At 41.4% G+C, this 15,770-nt stretch overlaps 1 protein-coding gene across 2 annotated transcripts in view; it reads left to right on the forward strand.

Moving 5' to 3' along the window:
- The window catches only part of LOC129830101 (plexin A3), a 119,680-nt gene that overhangs the window by 13,112 nt on the left and 90,798 nt on the right, over nt 1-15,770 (forward strand). For both annotated transcript variants that reach the window (XM_055892330.1, XM_055892331.1), the window contains exon 3: nt 1,949-2,131. In XM_055892330.1, coding sequence (XP_055748305.1) covers nt 1,949-2,131 — 183 coding nt within the window. The remainder of the gene's footprint in view (nt 1-1,948; nt 2,132-15,770) is intronic.

Here is a 15,770-nt window from a genome sequence, read left to right on the forward strand (position 1 = left end):
TTCGATTACTAGTCCAACGCTCGAACCACTAGGCTACCTGCCACTAGGCTAACTTACCTTATTGTAGTTAATAAATCCAATGTAAAACGTGATAACTATAGTATCGTTAACTAGCATTGAAAAAGTAAATCCATTCTTCTCTAATTAAATACCTCCCTAATTTCTGAATTATGGTTGTGACATCATCAGTAGGCTAAAGTAACCTATGCCTCAGAGGGGAGGGGAGGGGCAGGTAGCCTACGCACACCCACTGGCAAAGTTTTCCAGCTGGAAGCCAGATGCAGGAATATGTTTCTGAGTGACGGAGTTGGGGCTTTGCATAGGCGCTTTGTTACGATTTCTGTGGGACTGGAAAAAAAGTCCCGAAATGTAAAGGAATGTTATTAACCGGTTCCCATGCTTTTAGTTTAACGGTTCTGTTCCGGAACAGTATAGATCACTTTTGTTTTCGGTTCGGGTTCTGTTCCTAAAAAATGTTGTTCCCTGAAACAGTTCTAACCCTTGATTGTGATACAATTTGTGTTGTGTGTGTCTACATTGTGTGTGTGTGTCTACATTCAACTGGTAAAAGTTGATTGTGATATGATTAAGAGAAGAAAAATCCCTATTAGGGTTTGGTTCCTGGCCTTAACAGGCTTGCGAACCCGTTCTAGGCCTATGATATCTTAACCACTCTCCACCTTTATGACGCTATGACGACTATTTTGGTATTTTTATCATCCAGATTTTTTTTTTGCAGAATGAAAAATCCCTGCTGATCTATACAATGTTTGAAAAATTGAAAAATGTATGTTACAGTAACTTGATCCGGGATAAAAAATTCTGAAAATGTTATCTTTAGAAGGTTATCTCAAATGAAGCTGACTCCAGTCATAACACTGTATTACAGTATAATTTATTTGTCTCGCAGCTTCCTGAGGGATCTCATAAAACATACAGTTAAGTTGTGATCCATTTAAATACAACAGGGTATTTAAAATAATGCATATTATTAGGGTACCTGTCTCAAGGATTGAAATCAGGAACAGTTAAAGAGCTGCTCCCATGACTGTACTGTACATTTATAATGTCTGAGGGCACTCCACCCCCATCCAAACCCACCTTGTTAGTTTTTAGGGCAGAGCAAGGCAGATGGAGAGGAGAACAACAAGCATCAGTAGCTGACCTGGATCCCTTTAGGAAGGCGGGGGATGTTTTTATTAGGAGGAACAGGGCTCCCCATAGCTGATGCAAATCGTCTCTTTTTGATAAATTATGGCCTGCTTCATCTGCATTATCAGCCCCTTCTCATGCACAGCGATAGCACTTGACCTCTTAATGAGAGTGTGCGTGCCAGACTCTGGCACAGGCCTTGTTTGATATATTTATCCTTCATAAAGGCTCATCAACAACCGTTTGCTCCTCCCACACCGGCATGTTTCAGACTGACATGGTCAGCCTACCCACTGGGCAAAAAATGATTGAATCAACATTGTTTCCATGTTATTTCAACCAAAATATTCAATGTGATGATGTTGAATCAACGTGGAAAACTGATTGGATTTGAAAAAAGTTATTAACGTAAGGGAATTTCATATATTTTTCACCAATTGTATATTTTTTTGGTTGATTTCACGTTGAATTATCGTTAGTTGACAACCAAATGTAAATCAAAACTAGACGTTGAACTAGTCTGTGCCCAGTGTGTAGCTTTCGGAACAAAAATAAATATCTCTATTTAACATGCCAAGAATGTACAGTTTCACCTATGCTCAGAGGGGTATTTCTTATTACATTTCTTATCTTAATAATTAATTGCATTATCATTTTCCTTTATGTACCCCAAGAGGTGTGTAGTGAAAGCTACCAAAACTTATTACCATTTTGTGTATTCCAGATCCCAAATTAGTAAATAGGCTACATTTGATCCAATACCTGAACATTGTCCCCTTCTTGTTTTGTTTTGCAGCCAAAGCAGATTGGAGATGATTTCTGTGGGCTGGTGTTGAACCAGCCTTTGGGGGGTCTACGGGTGATAGAGGGGACCCCTCTGTATGACGACCGTGTAGATGGCATGGGAGCAGTAGCAGCCTACACCTATGGAGACCACTCAGTGGTGTTTGTGGGAACCCGCAGCGGACACCTCAAAAAGGTAAAGAGAGAAATTCTGATTCTTTCTGTTCAGTTGGGCCGATCAACTATTTCCCCGGTAGCTGTGTTAGAATTCTTTACATGAATGCTTAAAAGGTGAAGGCCTGGGGAAGCTCTGGTGTTGGAGGCAGAGATGGGATTTCACCGAACACCAACCGTTTTGTCTGATTTATTTTGGAATGTTATTAAATATTTGTAGCACATTGGTATTTTTTAGGGGTATTTATTTTTTATTTTTTATTTTTTTTATTTTTTTATTGTGGTCCCGTGTGGCTCAGTTGGTAGAGCATGGCGCTTGCAACGCCAGGGTTGTGGGTTCAATTCCCACGGGGGGACCAGGATGAATATGTATGAACTTTCCAATTTGTAAGTCGCTCTGGATAAGAGTGTCTGCTAAATGACTTAAATGTAAATGTAATTAGGATCTCCATTAGCTGTTGTGATAGCAGCAGCTACTCTTCCTGGGGTCCACACGAAATATGACATAATACAGAACATTAATAGACAAGAACAGCGTAAGGACATAACTGCAAACATGTAAAACACAGAGAGAGAAAAAACGCAGAGACCTACTATTCTAGGCCTACATTTATCAGGAACATTGTCATATATTAGATTTACATTCTGTAGCATCTGTCAGGACATACACACAAAATATCTAGTTCAAATAGGGGAAAGGCGTTGTGTTGCTTTATCTGTTTTTTAAAGCCGGGTTGCTGTTCACTTGAACAATATGAGATGGAAGGGAGTTCAATGCAATCATGGCTCTATAATATTGTACGTTTCCTTGAATTAGTTCTGGATTTGCAGACTGTGAAAAGACCCCTGGTGGCATGTCTGGTGGGATACGTGTGTGTGTCAGTGCTGTGTGCAAGTTGACTATGCAAACAATTTGGAATTTTCAACACATGAATGTTTCTTATAAAAACAAGAAGCGATGCAGTCAGTCTCTCCCCAAGAGAGACTGGCATACATAGTATTAATATTATCCCTCTGATTACAGTGAAGAGTAAGACGTTCCACTCTTTTCTTGGCCAGCTGGTGTTTTTCTAGGTCCTTCTTTGCAGCACCTGATCATATGCCTGGGCAATAATCAAGATAATATAAAACTAGAGCCTGTAGGACTTGCTTTGTGGAGTGTGGTGTCAAAAAAGCAGAGCATCTCTTTATCACGGACAGACCTCTCCCCATTTTACATTCATTAAATCAAAATGTTTTGACCATGACAGTTTACAATCCAAGGGAACACCAAGTAATTTAGTCTCCTCAACTTGCTCAACAGCCAGGTTATTCATTATAAGATTCAGCTGAGGTCTAGAACTTAGGAAATTATTTGTGCCAAGTATAATTATTTTAGATTTAGAGATGATCAGGACTAGTTTATTACTGGCTACCCATCTAAATCTGACTGCAACTCTTTGTTTATGGAGTGATATTGCAGTGATTTCACCAGCTGTGGTTGCTGACATGTATAATGTTGAATCGAGGACCAAGAGAGCTCCCCTGCAGTATACCACACTTTACATGTTTAACATTAGAGAAGTATCCATTAAAGAAAACCTTCTCTGTTCTGCTAGATAGATAGCTCTTGAATACACTATACGGCAGAAGTAACACATAAGCATTAACACATATGTTTTTTCAATAACAGCTTATGGTCAATCATATCAAAGGCTGCACTGAAATCTAACAATACAGCTCCCACAATCATCAGTCATCTTTTTGTTATCGATTTCTTTCAACCAATGATCATTAGTTTGTGTCAGTGCAGTACATGTTGATTGCCTTTCAACATAAGCATGCTGATCGTCTGTTGTCAATTTGTTTACAGAGAAATAGCATTGTATCTGGTCAAACACCATTTTTTTGCTAAGATTCAATAACCTGAATTGTCGGTTGTTAGAACTAGTAAAGGTGCTTTACCATTCTTGGCAGCGGATTTACTTTGGCTTCCTTCCAGGTCTGAGGACAAACATTTTTCTCCAGACTCAGATTCAAGATATGACATATAGGAGTGGCAATATAGTCCACACAATATAGTCCACTCCTGCTCAGTAGCTTTCCATCTAATTTGTCAATACCAGGTGGTTTGTCATTATTGATGGACAAGAATCCTTTTTCCACCTCGCCCACACTAACTTTACAAAAACTTTACAAAATTCAAAATGACAATGCTTTCCCTTCATTATTAGGTATTTTATGCATGAATATGGTGGTTCACAGTTTGTTGTTGCTTGATGTAGAATGCTTGTTCTGTCAAAAACAGGATTGAATATTCCATGAGTTTGCTAGTGGAAGCCATGGAGGTCTTTTCTCAGTTGAGTCTATAAAAGCTTTATGAAAATCAATGAAGTTTCTCTAGTTTGGGACTTTGTGTTGTATAGATATGGCCTTTCTGACTTGAGTTGGCGGTAGTATATGCCCAGCCTCCTTCTTCTTCTGCATGGGTTTATTTTGGGTTGACACAAGTTATCATCACTGCTCTGTCATTTAAAATAGATGAACATCATCAGCAGTGAGTCATACTGGGTTTAAATGCTGGGTAGTTTATATTCAACGCCACGTCAAAAAGTATTCATTTAAGGCCTCCCGGGTGGCGCAGTGGTCTAGGGCACTGGACCAGAGACTCTGGGTTTGCGCCCAGGCTCTGTCGCAGCCGGCCGCGACCGGGAGGTCCGTGGGGCGACGCACAATTGGCCTAGCGTCGTCCGGGTTAGGGAGGGTTTGGCCGGTAGGGATATCCTTGTCTCATCGCGCACCAGCGACTCCTGTGGCGGGCCGGGCGCAGTGCGCGCTAACCAAGGGAGCCAGGTGCGGCTGGCTTCCGGGTTGGATGCTCTCTGTGTTAAGAAGCAGTGCGGCTTGGTTGGGTTGTGTTTCGGAGGACGCATGGCTTTCGACCTTGAAGTTCACTGACGTCATGACTTGACCTTGTTTTTCCCTAGTTGTCTTGAACGCACTGATGTCGGAGATTTCCGAGTTCCCAGTTGTTTTAAACACAGCATTAGTATCAGCGGATTGAGGGAGAGAGCAGCAGAGGGTCCACCTCTCACGGTCCATGCTCTCTCCTTCCTTTCCTTCTGGTGAGACTGACCAGAGAGATGGGACACCATCTTCCACCTGATGGCGAAACTCGAGGTGCACCACATCTGCCTCAAGCACAAATTCATGTTGCTCCTATAACCAGAGAAAGTGAAAAACTACTCGATATTAAAATAGACATGATGAGCTGCTAATAATAATTTTAAAAATCGCAGGGCTATCGATGCAATTGGCAGCTTCATTGCAGCTGCAGCAGTAGACAGAAGTGAGTTATATTTTGTAATAGTGTTGAATAAAAGGTGTTGACAGTGCTGAATAAAACGTAGACTTGAACTTACGCATAACAACAGCAGCTCTTTGCTGTATTCTTTGACAGTCTATCTCTGTTCATGGTTTTAAAAGTTATGAAATCTCATGTAGGCTAGTATCAAACTTTGCTGTGGACAGGGTTGTGGACACTGTAGGTAGGCACAGTGATTTGAGCTATCCGATTGGCCAGCGCAGTAGACGCACTCATTTAGCCACAAATCTCCCGGTCCACAGGGTAGGCGCAGTTTGTCAAATTAAATGGTTCAAAATGGTAACACTTTGCCTACCTGGTACATAGGGCTTCTGAATCAACTTACCACTAACAGCGCAACATAAAAAAAAGGAGCGCAAGCCTTTATGCCTTCATAGTTGGCTTTTGTGCAGAAATGATCGATCGACCGGTTGGTGACCACTGATTTTGAATTAATTTTGGACTTAATGACATAATGATACCACCACTAAATGTGACGATGACTGGGAGAGGGATACCTACTGTATGATGCTATTTCAGTCACCCTCCATTGTTTTTGTGGACAGGAGAATGTAGTTTTGCACCCTACCAGAGAGAATCATGGTCTACCCCCACAATGTTACATTCAAATAAAAAACAGCCCATGACTCACTCTGCCCTCTGTGCCCCCTGCCTAGAACAATAACAGTATTCCAAATGGTGCTTCTGAGAAATGAACCCCTTTCTTTCCTGCCCAGCCAACTCCAATATCTTTCATCCCTCCTCTAGTTTTCCTTTGGGTTAAAACTATCCTTCTATCTTTGAGCATCAATTCATTTAGTCTGTGCTCTGCATTTGACATAATAGCTTGAGATTGGATGAGAAGAAATCTTTATAGTTCAGAACAAGAACATGTTTTTTATTGGAATCAATAATCATTCTATTATAGATGCCACAGTCCCTCGTCCTTGTTGTGTATGTTAAATGGGAGGTCTGTTGTGTTTATTTTTACAGGATTCACTTGCAGTTGACACTGAGCATCTGATGTTAGACGAGATGTTGGACAGGATGTAGAGGCTGACTTTGCTACTTTTCACTCGACACAGTAATTATAATGCTTCGTACAGAAAATTAATTACACCCCGGTTCTGTATTCTTGCCATCCTATTCCCAGATGAGAAATTAAACTGTGCTCACATACACACTGAAAGCACGGGTTTAGTTAGAATCTCTTCTCCTTGGATAGTAGTCTCGTGTTTTGTTTTCTATTCCAGTTATTTATGAGGTCTCCTGTTGATGCATGTCTCAATATATTCCCTACCTCCATCCGCTTGCTTGTTGCTAAAATGACTGGGTCACAAGGCTATGCCTACAAACAGAGTTTGCAGTATTTAGCCCATACTGATGACAGTGTCTGTCAAGAGGATTCTGTACCTAATATGTTTATCTGCTTAATAATAATACAGGGAGACATTTATGATCATCTCTCTGCACATTTTCCCATTTCAAGTTTTTAAAGATGCTGCTTTTTTGTCACTTTAATACACTTGTCTTAAATGCAGATAGATCATCGTGATGAATTAATTAGGTGTATTAAAAAACTGTAACTCCATTATTTGCAAACACACAATTTTAGTGGGTTGAGGTTTGAATTTGTGAGTGAATCATGTTTTAGTGGTGCATGACAATGTATTATTGCGAAAGAAAAAGCAGGAGACTGCAGAGGCCAAGTGTGGGCAGGGAAGTAACATTTTCACACAATCTTAAAGGGCTTCTTCCCACCAGCCACTGGCTGCTTTGGTGTTAAGCTGACTGAATTGTCCTCAAAGAAACCAAATAGATAGGTTGCATCACAGTTCTACTTAAAGGGCAAATCTGCCACTTTTCAACCTCATATTCATTATCTCCAGCACCATACCAGTGTCTACAAATTTGAAAATGGGGCATTTCTATGATCTGTGGTTAAAAAGAGAAGAAGAAAGGTCCTAAAAAATGCTTCTCGGTGACATCACAGGGTAGGATTAAAAGTATGAAAAACAGTGATTTCCAAACCTGCAAATAGTTTCTAGCCAGAGGGGAGGGTATTATCTTGCTCCAAAATACACTGCAAATCTCATAGTTTTAAAATGTTTTTAAGTTCCTTGCTCGTGGGGGAGCAAGAAACGTAACTTTTGATGATGTCATCTTTTGAATTATATAATTATATATTTTTTCTTTTACAACATGTAGAAATGCTCCATTTTCACATATGTAGACACTGGTATTGTGCTGGAGATTATGATGAAAATGATGTTGAAAAGTGGTGGAATTGCCCTGTAGCCCTTTCCTGCAGTCAATTGACCTAGTGGCCTTATGGGTGGAATGTTATTAATATTTTTCATAATTAATCAACATTATATATTTTTTAAACGCAGAAAATCCGGTGTTTCTATGTTAAACAGTTTTGTTGTATTTCAGTCTTTGTGATGTATATAAAGTGTAACATTGGGATGCAAACTCAAAATAATAATACATTTCAACTCTATATCGGACATGTCACAGGTGTCTTCTTTTTTAAAGCCCATAACTATGTGTGTGAGGTGTACTTTTGTTTCAAAGTAGATTTGTTTAAGACTACCAAGAAACACTCTGTGTGACCCTGATTTAGCCCACTGCAGCAAAAGGTTAACTGAAAGTGGATATTGCACGTTTCATCCCGTGGATGTTATGTTTTTTATGCCAGTGAAATGCTGCTTTGAGGGATAGCTTGTTGTATGTCAGTGTTAGATTACCTGCCATAACCGGGAGCTAGAGCATGAAGGAGGAGGCTGTATAATTGCACCATATCTCCTCTCAGAATGGCTTGTTTGTTTTGGCAAAAGAATAGAGAACACAAGCTGCTTTCTGGAGCCATGTGGAAATCACCCATGAGCCCCAGTACTTCCTGTTCCCTGCTGCCTACCAATGGCTTTCACTGGGATACAATGACATCTGTAGGAATGAGGAACCAACATTACATCTAGGGTAACTGAGAATAGGCTATTATGAAAATATTACATATTTTAAGTGGCGAGAACCGAACTGAGCACTGCTTTTAACGTATTTGTATTGATTTGTAAGATGATACTTTCAGGCAAGAATTACTGTAAAGTTTTAATTATGAATGAACGATGATTGCATCCGATTGATTTGATTTTGCACCTGTACTCCTGTGTAGGTAATGAACAGCTGTGTATTTGTTTGGGATTCTGCTAATTCTATTACACTCTATTGGATACTTACACTGTGACACTGAGCAAGATGCATTTAGCTGAAACAACTGTAATGTAATCAACAGTTTGAAAAAAGTATTGAAATGTAGACAATAGAGTGTCATTAATGCAGCAGTGGTTGGCTGCATCATTTCCTCTCTTGGTCCAAGTACACCTCATACTCCCATCACCACTATGGAGGAGGAGCAGTGAGAAATATATTACTGCTGAAATAGGAAAAGGCCTTTCTGGATTACGTAGTCTGTGAGTTAGCAACAGGCTGTCTATGAGACCAGGGTTCTCAGATATATTTTATTGCTCGTGTTGGTATGGTGCCACTGCTGGTGTGTGTGTGTGCGTGTGAGCGTGTGTGCAAGCGCATGCGATCGAGTGTGTGTGTGAATAAACTGGCCTATTTCTCCGAATGCTAGTCATCTTGTCTCGTCTTCCATAGGGAATTAATGCGACAAGAATCAAGTTTCTTCAACAGTTTTCAATCTTGAATACTTTGTTTTAATATTAGATGCCAAGCAATGGTTTGTTTGGATGTTGGCTTTTTATGATACTGGAAATATTGAATAGCTGGGACTCAATAAGAAATACTACTATAAGCGAAGACATTTACTACAGTATATTATAGAGCTTCAACATACAGCACTGGCAATCCATAGGACATTCAAGCAGAGCCCACCATCCTAAAGATTACTTATAACAGTTTATATCTACAGCAGTAGACAAGTAAAGCAGGTCAGGTGTTAATCTAAATGACATGGTCTGCATCCCGATGTCTCCTGTTCTATTCTCCCTGCGTCTGGCGTCAGCCTCAAATTGGTATGGGAGCTAATTCTTCAGTATAAATCAGTGTTGGGTGAATGGGCTGTGGAGCAGGCCAGGGCCTAGATTTACGAGCCTTCCCGGCCCACGACAGGTTTGATCATGGGGAAATGTGTTTGCTGTAAATCCCCCGGTCCAGAACAAGGCTGAGTGATGTTGTGTCTGGAGAGCAGGGTCCATTGTTCTCCATGTGTTGTTTTAAGGGGAGTGTCGCTGAAGTGGCCACTCTGTATCACATGAATAGGAGAGTTCTCAAGCGTTTTTCTACCACATCTCTGTCATGTCGTTCTTGTGTGGAAAGGCGTTGTTTTCTGCCAAGCTGTACATTTTCACTTTTGATGCTTTTCATTCTGTTTGGAAAATGTTCTTATGGTTAAGAAATATTTCCTGCGCTTGTGCTGCTGTTCATTGACCTTGTCAAGGTTGTCGAGCAATTCAAGCATTGTCTCACAAACATATGGTTGGTGATTCATTAACATAGCTAAGCACTCAGCCTTTCCAAGGGATGAGGCATCAAGTGCATTTCTGACAGGTTTTAAGGCTCGCACACATCGCACTGAATATGGATCTAGCGTTTGTCTGCTGATCGTTCAGAGTGCTGTGTTTTAGGGACCACCCACCATAGACGTCTGACTGCCGACATTTCACCCGATTCTACTTGTAAAATCGTTGCGCACTCGGTATGCAAATTCCGTTCAGAGTTGCTAAGTACTCTATTGGTTTGTCTGAGCCCTTAGATCCTCAGAATCTATTCATGAACTAGAGATTCATCCGATCCTCAGAATCTATTCATGAACTAGAGATTCATCAGATCCTCAGAATCTATTCATGAACTAGAGATTCATCAGATCCTCAGAATCTATTTATGAACTAGAGATTCATCAGATCCTCAGAATCTATTCATGAACTAGAGATTCATCAGATCCTCAGAATCTATTTATGAACTAGAGATTCATCAGATCCTCAGAATCTATTCATGAACTAGAGATTCATCAGATCCTCAGAATCTATTCATGAACTAGAGATTCATCAGATCCTCAGCCTTTTTGTAGATGCCTCAGTCCCATAGTCCATGTCTATACTACATACCTTCATTGTAGACAAGCTCTCCGTTGCCCAAGTGGACTGATTACCCAACACCCGAGTAGCAGATTAGTAGTAGACCACCACACAGCTGTTCCTATCGGCTTTGCCATGCCCAGAGTGAGCTGTTGTTCTGTTTGACGGGAGCACGGGGATAGGGAGAACCAGAGCGGGAGGTCGCTGCTATGGTGGTGAGAATGGGGAGGGGAGAGCTGTTAAACAGTAGAGAGTTTTAGACATGGTGGGGGAAATGTCTTCCAGATGTGTATCCCATTCTCTCTACTGATGTTTCCTTCCGTCTTTAAAACCAGATGTGCCGACAACTTGTTGTGATGAAGCCATGTTGCTGATGGAAGAACAAAGTGGGTGTCACAAAGTGGCAATTTTTTTATGCCATACTTGGAATATGGGAATGTATGCTATGACAAGAATCCATATACTGTAATTGGAACATAAAAGGGTTACAGAGTTGAGCACCCCGCCCCCCAAAAAATTGTCATGGTGAAAAATAGGAATGTCATTCGTTCACTGCCATGACATTGCTCACTACTGTGCGCAGGCTCCTACTGAATGTGTTTATGGTTGTTGTTTTTATGTGCTTGTCAAGAATAATTGTTTTACCCCTCTGACCTATCTGACACAGGTACAGTAAGTGGTTGTGTGTTGTGTTTTGGGATTACGCCCCTTTGGGCAGGCAGCCCGACTCTGTCCCTCTTGGATAAGCCCTCGTCTGGGCATTTTCTTTTTATAATTTAATGGCGTACCGCTCATAACTTCATTTAAGGTCAGTGCTGCCACCGTCGTAAATGCAGGGTGTTTAGCACTTAAGCACCTGTGTCTGGCTGTCTGCTATAAAGGCCCAGTGCTCCTGCCTCCCTCCTGGTGATTCAGTGGCTGGCCTCTGTAGCAAGGAAACATTTCATTTCATCTTTACTACTGTGCAGGATACTCCGTTGGGAACTGGAACAGTTTCTGAAATTTCGATAAGAAAATGATGTGTCATTTTTCAGTTGGTCAGAATGCGACGTAGCTGCAAAGCCTGGCTTTGCCTGCCTGACACATTTTATCATTCCGCTGCTGTCCTGCTGTCTCTCGTTCTCTGACTGCAGGCTCTAGCAGCAGGCTGGAACCAACCTTGGGAGTCTACTGGGGAAATGATCCAGCAGGTTTATCATTCTTCTTCCTCTATGGCCCCACATCAACTCCCTGCTGTTTCTGGACTCCCAAAAAACGATGAAAGGTCTTGAGTGAAGATGTATTACGTTGACAAAGGAGAAGGCATGCTGTTATTGCATGAATATTTTTGTAGAGGCCCAGACTCTCCTCCTATTATACTGTTTTAGTATGTTCATGCTTTTGTAGATTCACTGTAGTTCTGTACAGTGTTTGAGACGGACACCATTATTCATTTGTCGTTAACTATTAACAACTCTCCACTACCCACGTTGCTGTTTTCCTGTAAACAAGAAATGGCGGCGTTTAAGTTGCAGCAAATTTCTTGGCAACCGAGAGTCCTGAGTTAAGAGCATAGCACTTCAATGAAGGTACCTTCAATAAACACTCTGTTTTTATTTTTTGTTTTTATTGAGGGGTCTCTTGAAATTTCCCTGGAAATGTTACCCTCCTCACATGGGACGATTAGAGATGAGTTATTTAATAAAGAGGCCAACAAAGAAGAGCTCTGTGTCTGTGACCTGCATGATACTACTACACACAACAAACCGGTTTTCTCCCTGACCAACACGGACCCTATTCACTCTCACCAGTCCTCAATACAGACCCTATTGTGGATCGTGACAGGGTAGCTCAAACCTTCACATACAGCTCTGGAAAAAATTAAGAGACCACTGCAAAATTATCAGTTTCTCTGGTTTTACAATTTATAGGTATGTGTTTGGGTAAAATTATTATTTTTGTTTTATTCTATGAACTACTGACAACATTTCTCCCAAATTCCAGTGGATGCGAGACACTGTAGCATCTCCAGGCATCTCCAGGTCTCGCACCCACTGTGACATTTGGTGGAGGATCGGTGATGATCTGGGGGTGCTTCAGCAAGGCTGGAATCGGGCAGATTTGGGCAGAATTTACCTTGAAGCCTCTTTGATTCTGTGGACAAGTCAATGTGGTACAGAATGACATGGGCCTGATTCTTGGCCTAGTTACATCTCTGCTACTGTTGTGGAATGTCTTATTGGTCAGCCATTCCTTTTTTGTGATGAGTGTGTCCAGACAGACTGTCTCATAAGAAAACATAATTGGACATGGCTTCTACCAAGGACAGAATACAGAAAAAGGAGGAATCGTACATTACTTAACAAGCTATCCGTTACATAGCTGGGCCAAAAAGATAACTCTCCCTTTATCAAATCAAATCAAATGTTATTAGTCACATACACATATTTAGCAGATGTTATTGCGGGTGTAGCGAAATGCTTGTGTTCCTAGCTCCAGCAGTGCAGTAATATCTAACATATTTTAATTTAATTAGGCCTAGCTCCCTATTTCAAGAGAGTGACCCAAGCCTATGGTTAGTCGTGGGTTTATAAAATGGGCTCACCACCACATTTTGGCAAGCAACTATCACTGGACTATATATGTTTTGTTTCATGTAATTTCCGTCTTTTTTGCTTTTCTAGTTTTTCAGTGAAGGAAAGAAACATAATATTTTGAGACTGACATGGTTTGTCCAAGGTAATTAGCGTTGGTTAACTTCTGGGATCCTGTTGGAGGCAACGAGCTAACTTGAAGAGACAGATGGGGAAAAGCCTCGTCACAAGACACTGGCCCATTTCAACAACAGCCACCTTCAATCCTGCTCTAAATGACCAAGCAGACAGTTCAATTTAAAGCTTATTTGAGCCTGTACACATTGGAGTTAAGTGTCTGTAACACCCCAAACACGTTTGACGGGATGAATATGTAAGCAATACCAGATGGTAGAAAACAAATGTTTACATGAATGGATTTATACAGATCCTCCAATTGAATTGAACAGTATTGAACATCCATTCCAGATTGTGTGTCTTCTCACCCATCCTCCCCTTCCTTTCCCCCGCACGACAAACGCAAAACCTATCATGTGTTCTCTTCACGTACTGCTTGGCTGGCTGGTTGACTGGCCTCTCCTTATCTCATGGGAGGCTTGTTCTCCATTTCTCCCTCCATTTTGTTGTTGAGTCAGAATCCTGTTCTAGGTCAGTGTGTGGTGTGTCAGCCGTTTCAGATGTCTGATGTCATTGCTAGTGGATTGTAGGATATGTTTCCGGGGACCTCAGAGGGCAAGAGGTGAAAGTGGATTTTGCTCAGCGACTTTCTAAGCCCGGCACCTGGAACTAGGTCATTTTCCCAGAAAAAAAATAACCGAATTGAAGAATGAGGGAGGGAAAGGGAGGGGAGAGGGGTATTTCTCTAGAACACTGATTTGAGCAGTGAAGCGAATGCCGCAAAAAGGGGGTGGGGGTATATTGGAAAAGGGGGTGAGAAATTGCATTTAGATATTGTTTATTGACTCATATTTATGTGTCTAAACATGACGACCTGACGACTAGGCCTACATAGGGTCATGTTTGGTGTATTAAACAATACATGGGCTAATGATTCTTTCTGCAATCACATCTACCTATTGATATTCTATTTAAAAGTGTCAGCTCGAACACCTCTTGTTTGTGTTGCTTTCAGAATCCCTGGTTCTCTGAGGAAAAGGACAACCAAAGACTGAATACAATCCTCATGGAATTATAATTTTTTAAAATAAATTGTCGCTAGAAGAATTGTAGGCTAGCTTTTGACGATCTTGAAAAGGGTAGGGATGAAATCTGTCAAATGAATCAGTCTTGTATTTCTGATAATTCTATGATTACTGTTCATTGTGCTCTCCATTGTCTCTGGGGTTGAAGGCAGGAAACGCTCCTCTATGGAGCACAATGACAAGGAAACAAAGGGTTGTCTGTCTGTCTGTCTGATGGGCTTTAATAGTGCCACATACAAAATCTGCTTAATTAAGTCTTCTGCTGCTTCACTGGTGATGTTCTTGATAAGATGCTTCTTACAGTTTGGCTGGATGCTCACATTTGCCTGACAAGGCGGTCTGTATTCTAGTCTCTAAAGGTCTATCTACATAAGACACATACTGCATGTAGACTGACGGTCAAATCGGATTTATGTTTTTGTTGTTACATAAAGAACAGGAAGGTCATGAGAACACACACATTCAAGGAAGGTTTTGAGCAAATTGCATTTACCCCCCCCCCCTGGAAGACAATGGTTTCAACAAGAAAATACTCTCATCAAAATGCTGATCAGGTTCATACACTGTTATTGGCAAGTTTGTTTTGAGCTAGATAGAGCCAAGTGACAATTATTTCCTTACAATAATAAGGCCTTCCTCAGCACTGCTTCCCCTGTTCGGTAGCTCGACAGTGTTTAGTGTTTAGTATGCTGAGTGGCAGGATGTGACGGGTGCCCTCATCATTGTTGCCCGGGATGGATTTGTAAATGAATCATGCCATCTTGAATAGCGTTGCTTTATGGTAGTTTGCACAGTAAATTAGACAGAACCCAGTCCCTTGCGCCCAGATTAGATGGTGGTGCAGCGATTCGTCTCCCTCTGCTAAAGATGCAGCCGCGTTGACCGTGTTTAGATGCTGTAAATGAATTGTCCTGGCTGAGATTTCGTGCTAGGAACATCTGAGGATGGAACATTCTTAATTGATCATTTACATTGGTTGGAAACAGCTGCTAGTGGACGTGCTCATGCTCTTACTGTTAATTACATTTCCAGCCTTTATACTTTATGCACGGCCGAGGCCTTCAGTCCAGCCCCGTGCTGATGCTTGTTTTCTTAATCAACACCCCAGACAGAGGGAGAGACTGAGGGTCACCGTTTCTCAGTGCAGTTACCAAAAACACCTTGACCTCTGTGTGCGCCTGATGATTTTTGGGCTGTGGTGCTGCTCAGTCTTGTTCTGTCTGGGTTTATCTATGTTGAGCAGATTTGCTATGTGTTCCGCTGTGGGGGAAATGCTTTTGCAGCCATGGGTGAGCCGGTGCCACTAGCCTGGTCCTGTGTTTGCACATACTCTAATCGTCTATTTGCCCACATGGCCACTTTTAGCGTGTCGTCACCTCATCCACAGCACAGCCTCCAAGTTTTTACTATTTAGTTTTAGACCCTGAGGGGAATGTGACCT

The sequence above is a fragment of the Salvelinus fontinalis genome, chromosome 31 (genome assembly GCF_029448725.1).
Source record: "Salvelinus fontinalis isolate EN_2023a chromosome 31, ASM2944872v1, whole genome shotgun sequence".
Classification (NCBI taxonomy): Eukaryota; Metazoa; Chordata; class Actinopteri; order Salmoniformes; family Salmonidae; genus Salvelinus; species Salvelinus fontinalis.